General features: G+C 43.7%; 1 protein-coding gene across 1 annotated transcript in view; it reads right to left on the bottom strand.

Annotated features, from left to right (window-relative positions):
• Nucleotides 1–666: 666 nt before the first annotated feature.
• Nucleotides 667–18021, bottom strand: part of LOC120930604 (extracellular calcium-sensing receptor-like) — a 43322-nt gene continuing 25967 nt past the window's right edge. Inside the window, exons 5-7 of the mRNA XM_040341778.1 lie at nt 15364–15591; nt 8185–8308; nt 667–1806 (exon numbers count right to left, since the gene is read on the bottom strand). Coding sequence (XP_040197712.1) covers nt 902–1806; nt 8185–8308; nt 15364–15591 — 1257 coding nt within the window. The 3' untranslated portion in view covers nt 667–901. The remainder of the gene's footprint in view (nt 1807–8184; nt 8309–15363; nt 15592–18021) is intronic.

Genomic DNA, 18021 nt, shown 5'->3' with positions numbered 1-18021 from the left:
TTAATTATTTTTACATTTTACATCTCTGGTGGTGGGTCATAGTAATAAAATTATATATTTTTTTATTATTTTTACATTTTACATCTCTGGGGGTGGGTCATGGTAATAAAATGATATCTTTTTTTATTATTTTTACATTTTATATCTCTGGTGGTGGGTCATGGTAATAAAATTATATATTTTTTTATAATTTTTACATCTTACATCTCTGGTGGTGGGTCATGGTAATACAATTATATATATATTTTTATTATTTTTACATCTCTGGTGGTGGGTCATGGTAATAAAATTATATATATTTTTTTTATTATTTTTGGCCATCTTTTCTTTGAGAGTAAAACAAAATCAAGATACATCCATTAACATGTACCACCAAAAGTAAGCCTAATCCACCTGGACACACACAGTATTTTTGGTGCTATGTGTAAGTTCTACCAACACATGGATTTGTTTTGTCCTTAAAGGGGTTCAGAAATTATGGGGAAAATGTGTGTTCTTTATTACATGCAAATCTTGCCTTGCCCACAAAGTCAAATTTAAAAATATGGTACTAAAGCCCAAGTTAGTGTTAAAGCTCCTGGATAATTTTGAATGTGTGCACCGAGCTGTCCAATCACATTATTCCTAGCTATGAACTGGCATCAGTAGGCTGATATCGAATTGGATGTTGTATAGTCATATTGTTCTGTAAACATTTTTATTAAACAATGTTGATCAAGCAAAGTTATACGGATGGACAGTGAGGACATCGGAGAATATAAGGTGGCTGGAGCGGGAGCAAGATACTCTAAATTTTATACATTGTAAATTATTTTACAGTCTGAATAAATGCATAACAGTTACCTAAGGAAGCTCAGTATGCTAAAGTAACGAGATAAAGGAACACTCTATAACTGTTCTACTATCTTCTGTCTTTTCTCATAAGATATTCTCTAGAGTTAGTGTCAGGTCTGAACAAAATTATGAAACATTTAGGAAGAAACATACAGGTGATAAGAGCCCAACTAGAGGTCAAGATTGCAAAGATCTCCATGGCCACCGTGTATTTTCCTTGGGCACTATATGATGCTGGGATATAAGATATCCATACACTGAGAAAGGCCAGCATGCTGAAAGTAATAAATTGAGCTTCGTTGAAGCTGTCAGGGAGTCTCCGAGCCAGGAAGGCAACAACAAAACTAATGGTGGCCAGGAGAAATAGGTAACCCAACATGGTCCAGAAGGCAACAGGAGAACCCTCATTACACTCAATGATGATAAACATAGGTTGGGTTTGAGTGTTGTATTGCGGAAAAGGTGGAGTCGTCAACAACCATGTCATGCAAAGTAGGAACTGTAGTAAGAAGCCTACTAAAATAATCATATAAGATACACGAGGATTGGTCCATTTTTTTAGAGAGCTCCCTGGTCTTGTTGCCATGAAAGCAAATACCACCATAATGGTTTTGGCCAAAATACAAGAAATGCACAAAGTAAAAACCAAGCCAAATGCAACTTGACGTATAAGACATTTCTCTGGTTGAGGGTACCCAATAAAAGTTATAGAACAAAGAAAACAAAGAGAGAGCGACACCAGTAGAAGACAACTTAGGGAGAAGTTGCTGGCTTTTACTATGGGAGTGGATCTGTTACGTGTAAAAAGTCTCAAAATTAAATTAGGAGCTATGGATGACACAACAGATATGGCTGCCAAAGTTGACCCCAATGGGTCATCGAAAGAGAGGAACTCAAGTTGTTTTTTAAGGCACTTTGATTTCTCCTGATTTGGCCACTCACTCCATGGACACTTCAGGCAATCGAGAGAATCTGCAACATATGTAAAAAAGTATAACTTACTGCGTGTCTATTTGGTTCCAAAACCTAAACTGTTGTTGATAATGGAATCTAAACTTGTATGACAAAATATGTGATATAAGGTGTAAACTGGGAAACAAAAATAAAAGGGAAATGTACAGTATATATGCATTCTGTCTGTAGGAATGCTAGTTTATCACACACTATACATGTACATCAGAAAAAGTGAGATGGCTGTGCAGAAAGTCAAACAATCCAGAAAGTAAAGACAAATCTGCATTATATAAAATGTACTGTATTTTCTGGCGTATAAGACTACCTTTTACACTTAAAAAAACTGGCCAAAAAGCAGGGGTCGTCTTATACGCCAGGTCAGCTGCTCGGATGCCTGCTGGATGTGCGTTAATACTGTATGTAGCTTCGGCTAAATACAGTATATACCGCTTAGCCAATTCCGGTGAGCGATGTATTCAAATGAATACAGAGCCTGCTCGGATTGGAGTAACAACCTCTGCCAATCCGAGCAGGCTACAAACAGTAGCCTGCTCGGATTGGCTTTGAGAGTCAGAGAGGCGTGGGCTGATGTTACAGCCTCTGCCAATCCAAGCAGGCTTTGTATTCATTAATAGAATATATCGCTCGCCGTGATTGGCTCCAGCAAGAAGGAAGAAGAATATGGCTCCAGCTCCAGCAAGAAAGATGAAGAATATGGCTCCAGCTCCAGCAAGAAGGATGAAGAATATGGCTCCAGAAGGAAGAAATGTGAAGCGTCAGAAGCCTCGGAAGGGGGGTCGTCTTATACGGTGAGTACAGGCAAAAAATCTTAAAAGTACTGTAAAACTAGGGGGTCATCTTATACGCCCAGTCGTCTTATGCCGCGTACACACGATCATTTTTCGGCATGAAAAAAAACGTCATCATTAAAACGACATTGCCCACACACCATCGTTTTTCAAAAATGCTCTAGCAAAGCGCGGTGACGTACAACACGTACGACGGCACTATAAAGGGGAAGTTCCATGCGGATGACGCCACCCTTGGGGCTGCTTTAGCTGATTCCTTGTTAGTAAAAGACAATTCGCGCTTTTCTGTCTGTAATGCCACGTACAGATGGTTGTTTTTTGAAATATAAAAAAACAACGTTTTATGTGATGAAAAAAAACGACGTTTCTCAAACTTCATTTTCAAAAACGATGGAGCATACACACCATCGTTATTTCCAAAAGCTCTAGCAAAGCGCGGTTACGTTCACCATGTACGACGGCTCTCTGTTCCATTCAAACTCGCTTCCTAACTTGCTTCTGAGCATGCGCGGGTTTAAAAACGTTGTTTTAAACGTCATTTTAGCCTACACACGGTCATTTTAATTGACACAAAAAACGACGTTTTGAAAAACGACACAAAAAATTGAAGCATGCTTCAAAAAAATGTTTTTCACAAGACATAAAACGACGTTTTCCCCACACACAGTCATTTTAATTGACGTTTTTAAAAACTTTGTTTTTTTTCATCACATAAAGTGATAGTGTGTACGTGGCATTACAGCGTGATGAATGTGCTTACTCCATTATGAATGGTAGTTTTACCAGGACGAGCGCTCCCGTCTCATAAGTTGCTTCTGAGCATGCACAGGTTTTTCACGTCGTTTTAGCCCACACACGATCATTTTTTACAACCCCGAAAAACGACTTAGTTTAAAACGTCGTTAAAAAATGCAGCATGTTCGGAAAAAAAAAAATTGTCAATTATCAAAACCCGAAAAATGATGTGAAGCCCACACACAATCATTTTAAATGACATTTTTTAAAAACAACGTTTTTTTCATGCCGAAAAATGATCGTGTGTACGCGGCATTATACCGCGTACACACGGTCGTTTTTTGTGATGAAATAAAATGATGTTTTTAAAAACGTCATTTAAAATGATCGTGTGCTTTACATTTTTGTCTTTTTTTTTGTTTTTTGTCTTCTAAAAAACGACCAAAATAAAATTCGAACATGCTTTAATTTTTTATGTCGTTTTTCAAAATGTCGTTTTTTGTGTCATAAAAAATGATCGTGTGTGGGCTAAAACGACGTTTTAAACCCGCGCATGCTCAGAAGCAAGTTATGAGACGGGAGCTTGAATGGAACAGAGTGCCGTCGTACGTGTTGTACGTAACCGCGCTTTGCTAGAGCATTTTCAGAAAACGATGGTGTGTAAGGCAACGTCGTTTTTTTGATGAAGTTAGAAAAACATAGTTTTTTTTCATGATGAAAAATTTCGTTTTATTTCATCACAAAAAATGATCGTGTGTACGCGGCATTATACACCGGCTAATACGGTATGTGAACACTCCACCCCATTGTTAGGTTTTCATTGTTTCCAGTGCATGGTACTGTTACGGCTACAACATAAAAAGACATATCTCATCTCATTATATTGTATACACTATATGAACACAAGCTTGTAAGATATCTGACTATCACACATATATGAGCATATGAACATCCTATTCCAAAACCATGGACATTCATATGTAGTTGCCCCCCACCTTCTCGTTCCTTTGTGGCTTTAACAGCCTCTATTGACCTGGAAAGACTTTCCACAAGATTTTGGAGTCAGGGCAAAGATTACAGCTCCTTTAGTAAAGGACTCTTTCACATGGGGTAGAGGTACCTGTGGGCCAAGGTGCATTGAAAGAGGGCATCATCCTTGGCAATACACCATCCCCCTGTTCAGGGCATGTGGTCTGGTATGCAGGGCCGCCATCAGGAATTATGGGGCCCCTTACACAGCTTCAGTCATGGGCCCCCTGGAGCAGAGAACCGGGGGGGGGGGGTGCTGCCATCTGAAATTGAAATTGAGAAGTGGGAGGGGGGGGGCTGCCGTGAATTGAGAAGCGGAGGGGGGCCCTTTACAAATTATTAATACAAATTTAAAATAAAAAAAAATTAATAAAAATATATATAAAATAAATAAATAAACATTTATAAAAAAAAGGGGGGACCTTTGAACCCTTTAATAAAAAAACATTTATAAAAAACAAACAAAGGGGGAGGTTTGCCACATGGGGCCCTGGAGACCTCATGAGCCCTTTAATATATATATCAAAAAAGGAATAAAAAGAAAAAAAAAAAGAAATAAAATAATATAAAAAAAAGATTTTATTAAGAAATAAAAAAATATATAAAAATGTATTATTTTTTTTATAAAAAAAGGGGTGTTTTCATCCCGGGCCCCTAAGAAAAAAAATGGCCCTTTAATAAAAAAAATATATATATATATTAGAAAAAATATATATTTTTTATAAAAAATAAATAAAAAAAGGGGGGGTTGCCATCCGGGGCCCTGGGGGCCTTCGGACCCCTGGGGACCTCCGGACCTCTAAAAAAAAAAAATGTCCCTTTAATAAAAAATAAAATAAAAATATATTAAAAAAATATATATATATTTTTTATAAAAAAAAAATAAAAAAAAATGGGAGTTGTCATATGGGGCCCTGGGGACCTCCGGGCCCCTGGGGACCTCCGGACCCCTAAAAAAAAAAAAAAAAAAAAATATCCCCCTGAAATGCATACCAGACTGAAAGGGTCTGTTATGAATTTTACGCAATTTAGTTTTTCATTCTTGCATTAGGATGTGTTACAGCAAAAGAGACATTTACGAAGAAGAAAAAAGATAAAAAAACATTAGGGTCTTTAAAGTCAGGATGAAAGATACAACTCAAACGTAATGTTTCCTTTGTGGATGTCAGCGCTTTAAAAAAAACACAGCTTCATGGAATTTACAATTTTTTTTTTTTGTTGCATGGGTATAGGTGGGTAGGTGCCAGCACCCATGCTGTTTAACCACTTAAGCCCCGGACCATATTGCTGCCCAAAGACCCAAGGTGTTTTTACAGTTTGGGACTGCGTCGCTTTAACAGACAATTGCGCGGTCGTGCGACGTGGCTCCCAAACAAAATTGGCGTCCTTTTTTTCCCATAAATAGAGCTTTCTTTTGGTGGTATTTGATCACCTCGGCGGTTTTTATTTTTTGCGCTATAAACAAAAATATAGCGACAATTTTGAAAAAAATGCAATATTTTTTGCTTTTTGCTATAATAAATATCCCCCAAAAACATATAGAAATTTTTTTTTTCCTCAGTTTAGGCCGATACGTATTCTTGTACCTATTTTTGGTAAAAAAAATCGCAATAAGCGTTTATCGATTGGTTTGCGCAAAATTTATAGCGTTTACAAAATAGGGGATAGTTTTATTGCATTTTTATTATTTTTTTTTTTTTACTACTAATGGCGGCGATCAGCGATTTTTTTCGTGACTGCGACATTATGGCGGACACTTCGGACAATTTTTACACATTTTGGGGATTTTTGTCATTTTCACAGCAAAAATGCATTTAAATTGCATTCTTTATTGTGAAAATGACAGTTGCAGTTTGGGAGTTAACCACAGGTGGCGCTGTAGGATTTGGTGTACACTGTGTGTGTGTTTACAACAGTAGGGGGGTGTGGCTGTAGTAATGACGTCATTGATCGTGTCTTCCCTATAAAGGGAATGACGCGATCGATGCGCCGACACAGTGAAGCACGGGGAAGCCGTGTTTACACACGGCTCTCCCCGTTCTTCAGCTCCGGGGAGCGATCGCGACGGAGCGGCTATAAACAAATAGCCGCGCCGTCGTCCCGGATCGCTCCCCGAGGGGACCCGACCGCCGCAAGTCGCGGGGGGGGTCCCGATCGGACCCCCCACCCACGTCTAGGCAGGGACGTACAGGTACGCCAATGTGCTTGTACGTGCCATTCTGCCGAAGTATATGTACAGGCGGCGGTCGGGAAGGGGTTAATGACACCCCAAACATGGGCATTCATTTGACAGTTTCTGCTTTCTTTTTTTTTTCAAATATGGTAATGAGGGAGATACGCCGATTCACGAACGTACATGCGCCCGGCGCATAATATACGCGGTTTGCATAAGTCGCACGTCCGTCGTAAAGTTATTCCCCATATAGGAGGCGCAACCCATGCTAAGGTATGGACCAGGGAACACAGCCGTCGTATTTTACGTCGTTTACGTAGTACGTGAATAGGGCTGGGCGTAGGTTACGTTCACGTCGTAGGCAGTGATTCGACATATCTTAGGCAGTTCTTTCGACGTGATTCTGAGCATGCACACTGGGATGCGGCCACGGGACGGCGCATGCGCCGTTCATTTTAAGTACTTCTATGGCACTTGGCCCATCATTTGCATGGGGTCATGCCTCATTAGCATGGCTCACGCCCACTACCACCTACACTGGCTTACGCAGAGGAAACCCAGCGTATCTTTAACCACTTCCGGACCGCCGCATGTACATTTACGTCGGCAGAATGGCACGGACAGGCACATTGGCGTACCTGTACGTCCCTGCCTAGACGTGGGTCGGGGGTCCGATCGGAACCCCCCGTAAATGCAGCGGTTCCCGTGGCTTCAGGAGCGATCCGGGACGAGGGCGCAGCTATTTGTTTCTAGACGCCCCCTCGCGATCGCTCCCCGGAGCTGAAGAACGGGGAGAGCCGTATGTAAACACGGCTTCCCCGTGCTTCACTGTGGCGGCTGCATCGATCGAGTGATCCCTTTTATAGGGAGACTCAATCGATGACGTCAGACCTACAGCCACACCCCCCTACAGTTGTAAACACACACTAGGTGAACCCTAACTCCTACAGCGCCCCCTGTGGTTAACTCCCAAACTGCAACTGTCATTTTCACAATAAACAATGCAATTTAAATGCATTTTTTGCTGTGAAAATGACAATGGTCCCAAAAATGTGTAAAAATTGTCCGAAGTGTCCGCCATAATGTCGCAGTCACGAAAAAAATCGATGATCGCCGCCATTAGTAGTAAAAAAAATAAAAAATAATAAAACTATCCCCTATTTTGTAAACGCTATAAATTTTGCGCAAACCAATCGATAAACGCTTATTGCGATTTTTTTTACCAAAAATAGGTAGAAGAATACGTATCGGCCTAAACTGAGGGAAAACAAAATTTCTATATGTTTTTGGGGGATATTTATTATAGCAAAAAGTAAAAAATATTGCATTTTTTTCAAAATTGTTGCTCTATTTTTGTTTATAGCTCAAAAAATAAAAACCGCAGAGGTGATCAAATACCACCAAAAGAAAGCTCTATTTGTGGGGAAAAAAGGACGCCAATTTTGTTTGGGAGCAACATCGCACGACCGCGCAATTGTCTATTAAAGCGACGCAGTGCCGAATTGTAAAAACCCCTTGGGTCATTTAGCAGCATATTGGTCCGGTCCTTAAGTGGTTAACAGAACCCTTCACTTGGAAACACCGGAACTCACTTCCGTACTTTCTTGTTTTGGCAAATGTGCTGGAGACCTGCCGAGGCTTTTAGCTTACCAGTTTGGTTGCAGATTTCTCCTTGTGGGCAGGGGACACACTGAAAGCAACACGCAGACTGTCCACTTCTGACAGCTTTTCTGTATCCTGGCTGACAACTCTCACTGCATACTGACACAGGAACCTAGAAAATGAATGGAGTTAAAATGCAGAGTTCTTGAATAACTCATATTTCAAATGAGACAAAAGTAGGGAAAAAACAATGGTTTAATTTGTATCCGCTCTGATGTTTATAGGTTATTTTGGAAGATGCAAAACTCCTGGCAAACAGCTAGATACATACACAAAACGCATACAGTACATGTTTATTAGTTTACTTGCCAAAGGGTAAATCATTCTGTACAGCCCGGCTTGTGATTTACACACATTTTCAACACCGCAAAGACAGACAGTTGACACATGTAGGGCCAGATTCAGAAAGATCGGCGGATCTTTCTGCTGGCGTAACGTATCCCCGATACGTTACGCCGCTGCAACTTTGGGCGCAAGTTCTGTATTCAGAAAGAACTTGCGCCCTTATTTACGGCGGCGTAACGTATGTGTTGCGGCGTCAGGCCGCGTAATTCAAATGAGGATGTTGGGGGCGTGTTTTATTTAAATTTGACTTGACCCCACGTTTTTTTTAAGGGCGCATGCGCCGTCCATAAAACATCCCAGTGTGCACTGCTCCAAATTACATCGCAAGGACGTATTGGATTTGACGTGAACGGAAATGACGTACAGCTGTATTTGCGAACGACTTCCGCAAACAACGTAAAAAATAAAAAAATTGACGCGGGAACGACGGCCATACTTAACATTGAGTATGCCTCATAATAGCAGGGGTAACTATACGCCGGAAAAAGCCGAACGCAAACGACGTAAAAAAATGCGCCTGCCGGACGTACAGTTGTGTTCAAAATTATTCAACCCCCCAATGCTGTAAAGGGTTTTAGGGAATTTAGTGTACATTTGTAATTGTATTCAGAATTAAATCCTACAAGGACTTCTTAAAGAACCATATGCAACTAAAATGACATCAATTGGTTTTGTAATACAGTAGAACATGTTTATTTTGTGAATTCTTCATTTACACAATTATTCAACCCCTTAAAGACTACCACTCTGAAGAACAGAGGTTCATTGAAGTGTTTTCAATCAGGTATTGAAAACACCTGTGGATGTCAGGGAGCAGCAATCAAGCCTAAAAGCACCAATCAGGCAGCTTTAAAATGACTGTGATACTCAGCTCCTTCTAGACATTTACTGGTGTGGTTACAAACATGGTGAAATCAAGGGAATGGTCCAGGAAGACAAGAGAAGAGGTGATTACTCTTCACACGAAGGTCAATGGCTATAAGAAGATTGCAAAGATGTTAAACATACCAAGAGACACCATAGGAAGCATCATTCGCAAATTCAAGGCAAAGGGCACTGTTGAAACGCTACCTGGTCGTGGCAGAAAGAAGATGCTGACTTTGACTGCTGTGCGCTACCTGAAGCGTAGAGTGGAGAAAAGTCCCCTTGTGACTGCTGAGGAACTGAGAAAAGATTTGTCAGATGTGGGTACTGAAGTTTCTGCTCAGACAATACGGCGCACACTGCGTAATGAAGGCCTCCATGCCAGAACTCCCAGGCGCACCCCCTTGCTGTCTCCAAAGAATAAGAAGAGTCGACTGCAGTATGCAAAAATCATGTGGACAAACCACAGAAGTTTTGGGATTGTGTTCTGTGGACTGATGAAACAAAATTAGAACTGTTTGGGCCCATGGATCAACGCTATGTTTGGAGGAGGAAGAACAAGGCCTATGATGAAAAGAACACCTTGCCTACTGTGAAGCATGGCGGGGGGTCAATCATGCTTTGGGGCTGTTTTGCTTCTGCAGGTACAGGGAAGCTTCAGCGTGTGCAAGGTACCATGAATTCTCTTCAGTACCAGGAGATAGTGGATAACAATGTGATGCAGTCCGTCACAAACCTGAGGCTTGGGAGACGTTTGACCTTTCAACAGGACAATGATCCCAAGCATACCTCCAAGTCCACTAGAGCATGGTTGCAGATTAAAGGCTGGAACATTTTGGAGTGGCCATCGCAGTCACCAGACTTAAATCCGATTGAGAACCTCTGGTGGGACTTAAAGAAAGCAGTTGCAGTGCGCAAGCCTAAGAATGTGACTGAACTGGAGGATTTTGCCCATGACGAATGGGCGAAGATACCCGTAGATCGCTGCAAGACACTTGTGTCAAGCTATGCTTCAAGTTTAAAAGCTGTTCTAACTGTAAAAGGATGTTGTACTAAGTACTAAGATTGAATGTCAACTGGGGGTTGAATAAAACTGATAATGATGTGAGCACAGAAAAGACATTTGTGGTTATTTCATTATAAATGTTATGTTATATTTGTCTGTCCTACATGTGCCTCTTTGATTTAATTGTAAGCAGGATGACTGAATGATCAAAATCAATGTCAAACTGGGCAAAGCAATCAATTTCAGTGGGGGTTGAATAATTTTGAATACAACTGTATGTTCGTGGTCGTAACTAGCTAATTTGCATACTCGAGGCAGAATTCGACGGAAACGCCACCTAGCGGCCAGCGGAAAAAATGCATCTACGATCCGACGGCGTACTAAGACGTACGGCCTGTCGGATCGATCCCAGATGCAGTCGTATCTTGTTTTGTAGATACAAAACAAAGATACGATGCTGGAAATTTTAAATTACGAGGCGTATCAATAGATACGCTGACGAAATTCTTTTGTGAATCTGGCCCGTAGTATCTAATGAATTAAAGGGGTTGTAAAGGATTTTTTTTCCCCTAAATAGCTTCCTTTACCCTAGTGCAGTCCTCCTTCACTTACCTCAATATACAGCAGGCATCACTAAATGGCGGACCGCGGGCTGGATGTGGACCAAGTCACTGTCCCATCCGGCATTTAAGAGCTAGTTCTGCCCCTCATATTCCGCCGCTGTCATTATAACAGCAGAGTGGAGATAAGGAGGCAGATTGTGAGAGAGAGGCACAGTAGCACTGCATGGAGCGTGGGAGCGGGAACTACCAGAGATAACTCACAGGTGATTGGTTGCTCGGACACAGAGCGGTCCTGCAAGGCAGGAAATGAAACCAGCACATCCCTTAGTAAAAACAGCACACAGTCAATGCACTAAGCACTGTTAGGCCACGTACACACCATCAGTCCATGCGATGAGAATGGTCCGACGGACCGTTTTCATCGGTTCACCGCTGAAACAGACTGATGGTCTGATGTGCGTACACACCATTGTTACCAAAACCGCTCGGGTCAGAACTGATTGGGACGTAAAACACACGACGTGCTGAAAACACACGGTCGGTTTGGACCGATGAAACTGAACTTCAGTCCGTTTTCATCGGTTTTGACTGATCGTGTGTACGCGGCCTTAGGCACACATTTAACCTCTTGATTAATTGCCATTAATTGCCCTAGATTTTAACCACTTCTGCCCCGGACCATTTTGCTGGTCAAAGACCGGGTCACTTTTTGCGATTCGGTACTACGTTGCTTTAACTGACGTGCGACGTGGCTCCCAAATAAAATTGACGTCCTTTTTTTACGACAAATAGAGATTTATTTTGGTGGTCACCTCTGCGGTTTTTATTTTTGGCGCTATAAACAGAAATAGAGTGACAATTTTGAAATAAAATCTATGGGCCAGATTCACAGAAGAGATACGCCGTCGTATCTCTCAGAGTATCTATGCGACCGATTCCTAGAATCAGTTCCGCATAGATAGCCCTAAGATCCGACAGGTGTAATTGACTTACACTGTTAGATCTTAGGATGCAGTACCTTGGCCGCCGCTGGGTGGAGTTTGCGTCGTTTTCCAGCGTCGGGTATGCAAATTAGCAGTTACGGCGATCCACAAAGGTTTTCGCGTTCGTTACGTCGGCGCAAGTCTTAGTTTCCCGTCGCAAAGTTAAGCAATCTTTTCCATTGCTTAACTTTACACCAGTCATGGCCGTCATTCCCGCATCGATTTTGAATTTTGTTTTTTTTCTGGCGTAAGTACGTTACGCACGTCGCGATTCACAAACACATCGCGCCGCCGTAATTTCGCACAAAGCGCGGTCGGGAAAATTGCGAACGGAGCATGCGCAGAACGTCCGGCACGGGAGCGTGCCTAATTTAAATGGTACACGCCCCATTTGAATTGGGCGGGCTTGCGCCGGACGTGTTTACGATACACCGCAAGTTTACAGGTAAGTGCTTTGTGGATCAGGCACTAACACTGAAAACTTGCGGCGGTGTAACGTAAATGGGTTACGTTGCGCCGCCGCAATTGTACCTGAATCTGGCCCTATATTTTTTACTTTTTGCTATAATAAATATCCCCAAAAAATATATAATTTTTTTTTCCCTCAGTTTAGGCCGATACGTATTCTACATATTTTTGGTAAAAAAATTGCAATAAGCGTTTATTGATTGGTTGGCGCAAAAGTTATAGCGTTTACAAAATAGGGGATAGTTTTATGGCATTTTTATTAATAATTATTTTTTTTTACTAATGGCGGCGATCAGCGATTTTTATCATGACTGCGACATTATGGCGGACACATCAGACACTTTTGACACATTTTTGGGACCATTGTCATTTTTACAGCGTTCAGTGCTATAAAAATGCACTGATTACTTTGAAAATAGCACTGGCAGTGAAGGGGTTAACCACTAGGTGGCACTGTAGGGGTTAAGTGTGCCCTAGGGAGTGATTCTTACTGTAGGGGGATGGGGTGTGTGTGACAAGGCAGTGATCACCGCTTCCGATTACAGGAAGCGGTGATCACTGTCATTGTCACCAGGCAGAGCGGGGAGATTCTTGTTTACATCAGCATCTCCCCATTCTTCCTTACCATGAGACGATCGCGGGTATCCCCGCGGTGATCGAGTCCGTGGGACCCGTGGTCGGGCTCGCGGCGAGGGCGTGTCCACAATGCCGCAATTAATTTCATTTAGGTACAGGGTTGCATGATTACGTAATTGTCAGTTAACCACTTGTCTACCGCCCGCTGACTCTCTCATTCTGAGAGGACAACATATGACGTCCTCGCCTTCCCGTGCCGCTAGAGAGCGCGCACCACCGCCGCGTCACTGGAAACCCGATGCGTGTGCCCGGCGGCCACGATGTCTGCTGGGCACCCGTGATTGCCCAGTAACTGAGCAGGACCGTGGATCTCTGTGTGTAAACACAAAGATCCACGTCCTGTCAGGGAGAGGAGACCGATGCTGTGTCCCTTGTACATAGGGACACCCATCGGTCACCTCCCCCAGTCAGTCCCCTCCCCCCACAGTAAGAATGACTCCCTAGGGAACACATTAACCCCTTGATCACCCCCTAGTGTTAACCCCTTCCCTTCCAGTCATATTTATATATCAATCAATACATTTTTAGACACTGATCGCTGTATAAATGTGAATGGTCCCAAAAATGTGTCAAAAGTGTCTGATGTGTCTGCCACAATATGGCAGTCACGATAAAAATCGCAGATTGCCGCCATTACTAGTAAAAAATAAATAAATAATAAAAATGCTATAAATCTATCCCCTATTTTGTAGACGATATAACTTTTGCGCAAACCAATCAATATACGCTTATTGTGTTTTTTTTTACCAAAAATATGTACTAGAATATGTATCGGCCTAAACTGAGGGAAAAAAAATTGTTTTAGGAAAAAAAATGTGATATTTTTTATAGCAAAAAGTTAAAAATATTGGGCCAGATTCAGAGAGACTTACGATGGCGTATCAGTAGATACGCTGTCGTAAGTCCGAATGAGCGCCGTCGTATCTTTGCGCGCATTCTTAAAATGAGATACGACTCACTGTTGCCAAGATACGACCGACGTAAGTCTCTTACGCCGTCGTATCTTGGGTGCATATTTATGCTGGCCGCTAGGGGCGTTTGATTTACGCGTCAAATATGTAAATGAGCATGATATGCCGATTCACGAACGTACGTACACCCGTCGCAGTGAGCTACGCCGTTTACGTAAGACATACGCCGGCGTAAAGATAAAACACCTCTCTAGGTGACGCAGCCCATGCAAGGTATGGACGTCGGAACTGCCGGGTGTAAGTTAGGTTCACGTCGTATCGTAGGGAGTATTTGCGACGTGATTCTGAGCATGCGCGCGCATGCACCGTACCAACGACCCTTCATTTACATGGGGTCACGGTTACTTTACATGTAGCACGCCCACTACCTGCCTAATTTGAATTAGGCGGGCTTACGCCGGCCCATTTTCGCTGCGCCGACGTAACTTAGGGAGCAAGTGCTTTGTGAATACTGGAATTGCCTCACTATGTTACGTCGGCGTAGTACAAATGGGATGCGCTACGCCGGCCAAAAGATACGCCGCTATACGTGAATCTGGCCCATTGTGTTTTTTTCAAACTTTTCCCTCTTCTTTTGTTTATAGCGCAATCAATACAAATCGCAGAGGTGATCAAATACCACCAAAAGAAAGCTTTATTTTTGGTAAATTTTTTTGTAAACATTTAATTTGAGTACAGCGTTTGCATGACCGCGCAATTGTCATTCAAAGTGTGACAGCGCTGAAAGCTGAAAAATGGCCTGGGCAGGAAGGGGGTGAAAGTGCCCTGTAGGCAAGTGGTTTAAATAACGCATTGCCAAAAAGCAAAAAATGGCCCAGTCATAAAGGGGGGGTAAGTCTTCCGGGGGCAAGAGGTTTAATCATATGTTCAGCCAACTTTTTTATCCCCTAATTTTGGCTAAAGGCCCGTACACGCGATCGGGTTTTCCGGAAAGGAATTGTGTGATGGCAGGATGTCGCCGGGTAAACGGACCGTTTGTACGCTCCATCGGACAATTGTTGTTGGAATTTCCGACAACAAATGTGGGATAGCAAATTTTCCAACAACAAATGTGTGTGTACAGAAGTTTGTCTAAAAAAAAAATCCAAAGTACAAACACGCATTCTCCGGACCAATGCTAACCATAACGCAACATTAGCAGAAGTTGCCCAAAGGGTGGCACGTCGTTTTTTGTATGTTGGCCGACAATTTTTTGCCGTTTGTATGCAATACAAGTTCACGGCCAACGCCCTTCGCACAAAATTCCACGGCTTTGTCTGCGGAAAATCCGATCGTGTGTACGAGGCTTTAGTATGTGCCTGGTATTCACTTTGACCAATGACCATACTTACCTCTTGGTCTTCTGTGGCCCACAACAAAAGGCTGGAGTTGATGGTAAAGACCTGACCAGAAGCAGCTGTGGTGTCATAACTTCCAACCTTGACCTGTCTTATAGTTCCTTCTGGGGTCATCTGCCAGTTTACAATGTCATAGATGGCTGGTGGGTCTCCATTCTCATCAAAGTAAAGCTCTCTCCCACTGCTCAAAGTGACCCTCACCCTCTTCATATAATACAGCAACTGTGCAATGAAGAAAAAAGGAGAATGTTATATGCATGATTATAATGGTGTAAAAACACAATTTTATTCATACCGTAACAGAATATCCAAGTGTACTAAATTAGAAAACTCTGGGCCAGATCCTCAAAAGAGATACGCAGACTTAACTGCTGTTCAGTCTGTGTCTAACTTTGGAAACGATCCTCAAAAGGCTTTTTCCAAAGTTAGGCAGAAGATCCGGCATGTGTAATTGAATTACACTGCCGAATCTTAGGATGCAGTACCGCATCCGCCGCTGGGGGCATTTCGAGTCGAAATGCTGTTTCTAGTATGCAAATTAGCACTTAAGGCGATCCACAAAGCTTTCCAGCTTCGTTTTTTCGCCGTAAGTGTTATTTTGCAAGTGTAAAACTAGGGCTGATGTTACAAAGTGTAAACTAGTCACACCATGTAAAAGCCCATTCCAGCGACGGCATTTGGTATGCATTCCCGAGGGAGAACTCCACGGCAATTTGTAAAAACAAAACCGGCATGGGTTCCCCCCCAGGAGCATACCAGGCCCTTAGGTCTGGTATGGGTTGTAAGGAGACCCCCCCTACGCCGAAAAATCGACGTAAGGGTCCCCCTACAATCCATACCAGACCCGTATCCAAAGCACGCTACCCGGCCGGTCAGGAAGGGAGTGGGGACGAGCGAGCGCCCCCCCCCCCCTGAGCCGTGCCAGGCCGCATGCCCTCAACATGGGGGGGTTGGGTGCTCTGGGGCAGGGGGGCGCACTGCGGGCACCCCCACCTCAGAGCACCCTGTCCCCATGTTGATGAGGACAGGACCTCTTCCCGACAACCCTTGCCGTTGGTTGTCGGGGTCTGCGGGCGGGGGCTTATAGGAATCTGGGAGTCCCCTCAAATAAGGGGGCCCCCAGATACCGGCCCCCCACCCTAAGTGAATGGATATGGGGTACATCGTACCCCTATCCATTCACCTGTAGGCAAAAAGTTAAAGTTAGTAAACACACAACACAAGGGTCCGCGCCGGCTGCCTGTTAGAAATTGAGCTAACACACAAAGATAGCAGGCAGCCAGCGCTGAAGAAGAAGGCACCGGACATCTGCAGAAGAACCGGGGTTCGCCGAGTCAACCGCGGAAGAGGGGAGAAGATGGAAGAAGACCCCCGGAGTCCGGAGAAGCCCCCCCCCGGAGAGCGGAAGAAGAAACCCCCCCCGGAGAGCGGAGAAGACCCCCGGAGAGTGGAAGAAGAAGCCCCCCCTGCTAATTGAGCTAATAAAGAAGACAGGGGGGGCATCCGGAGCTGAATAATAAATTATTTTAAAAACCCTTGTGTTGTGTGTTTACTAACTTTAACTTTTTGCCTACAGGTGAATGGATAGGGGTACGATGTACCCCATATCCATTCACTTAGGGTGGGGGGCCGGTATCTGGGCCCCCCCTATATTTGAGGGGACTCCCAGATTCCTATAAGCCCCCGCCCGCAGACCCCAACAACCAACGGCAAGGGTTGTCGGGAAGAGGTCCTGTCCTCATCAACATGGGGACAGGGTGCTCTGAGGTGGGGGGGCCCGCAGTGCGCCCCCCTGCCCCAGAGCACCCAACCCCCCCATGTTGAGGGCATGCGGCCTGGCACGGCTCAGGGGGGGGGGGCGCTCGCTCGTCCCCACTCCCTTTCCTGACCGGCCGGGTAGCGTGCTTTGGATACGGGTCTGGTATGGATTGTAGGGGGACCCCTACATCGATTTTTCGGCGTAGGGGGGTCTCCTTACAACCCATACCAGACCTAAGGGCCTGGTATGCTCCTGGGGGGTGAACCCATGCCGGTTTTTTCTTTGAAAATTGGCATGGAGTTCTCCCTCAGGAATGCATACCGAGCGACGCTGTCATTTTTTTTTTTTTCCCCGACGCAACTTTTTTAAGCCGTCGCGATCCTCAAAACTCGGCGTAACGTAACTTCGCGCATTCGCAGTACGGCCGGCGCGGGAGCGCGCCTCATTTAAATGGGACTCGCCCCATTTGAATAGGAACGCCTTGCGCCGGCGGAATTTTAGTTACACAGCCTGAAATTTCTAGATAAGTGCTTTGTGGATCGGGCACTTAGGTAGAAATTTTAAGGCAGTGTAACTTAAATGGGATTTTTTAAGTTACGCCAGGTTTTTGTGAATCTGGCCCTCTATGTATATCTATCTAAATGGACATTTATATACACTGTATGACCAAAAACATGTGGACACCCCTCAAAATTATTGAGCTTAGATGTTTCCAAGGACGGGTACTATTAATGCAACATTTTATACAATTGAGTTCTTTAACCTTGTGGTAACAGTTTTGGGAAGGCTCTTTTCTGTTCCCTAACACTGACCCGCCTCTCAGCCAATCAGGATGCTCGGGTCTGGTTACCCTGTCACCTGAATGGATGCCTATCAGGCGTCCAATCATAGCA

Source organism: Rana temporaria, chromosome 3, assembly GCF_905171775.1.
Source record: "Rana temporaria chromosome 3, aRanTem1.1, whole genome shotgun sequence".
In the NCBI taxonomy this organism is placed as follows: domain Eukaryota; kingdom Metazoa; phylum Chordata; class Amphibia; order Anura; family Ranidae; genus Rana; species Rana temporaria.
This window is presented reverse-complemented; position numbering and strand designations above follow the sequence as displayed.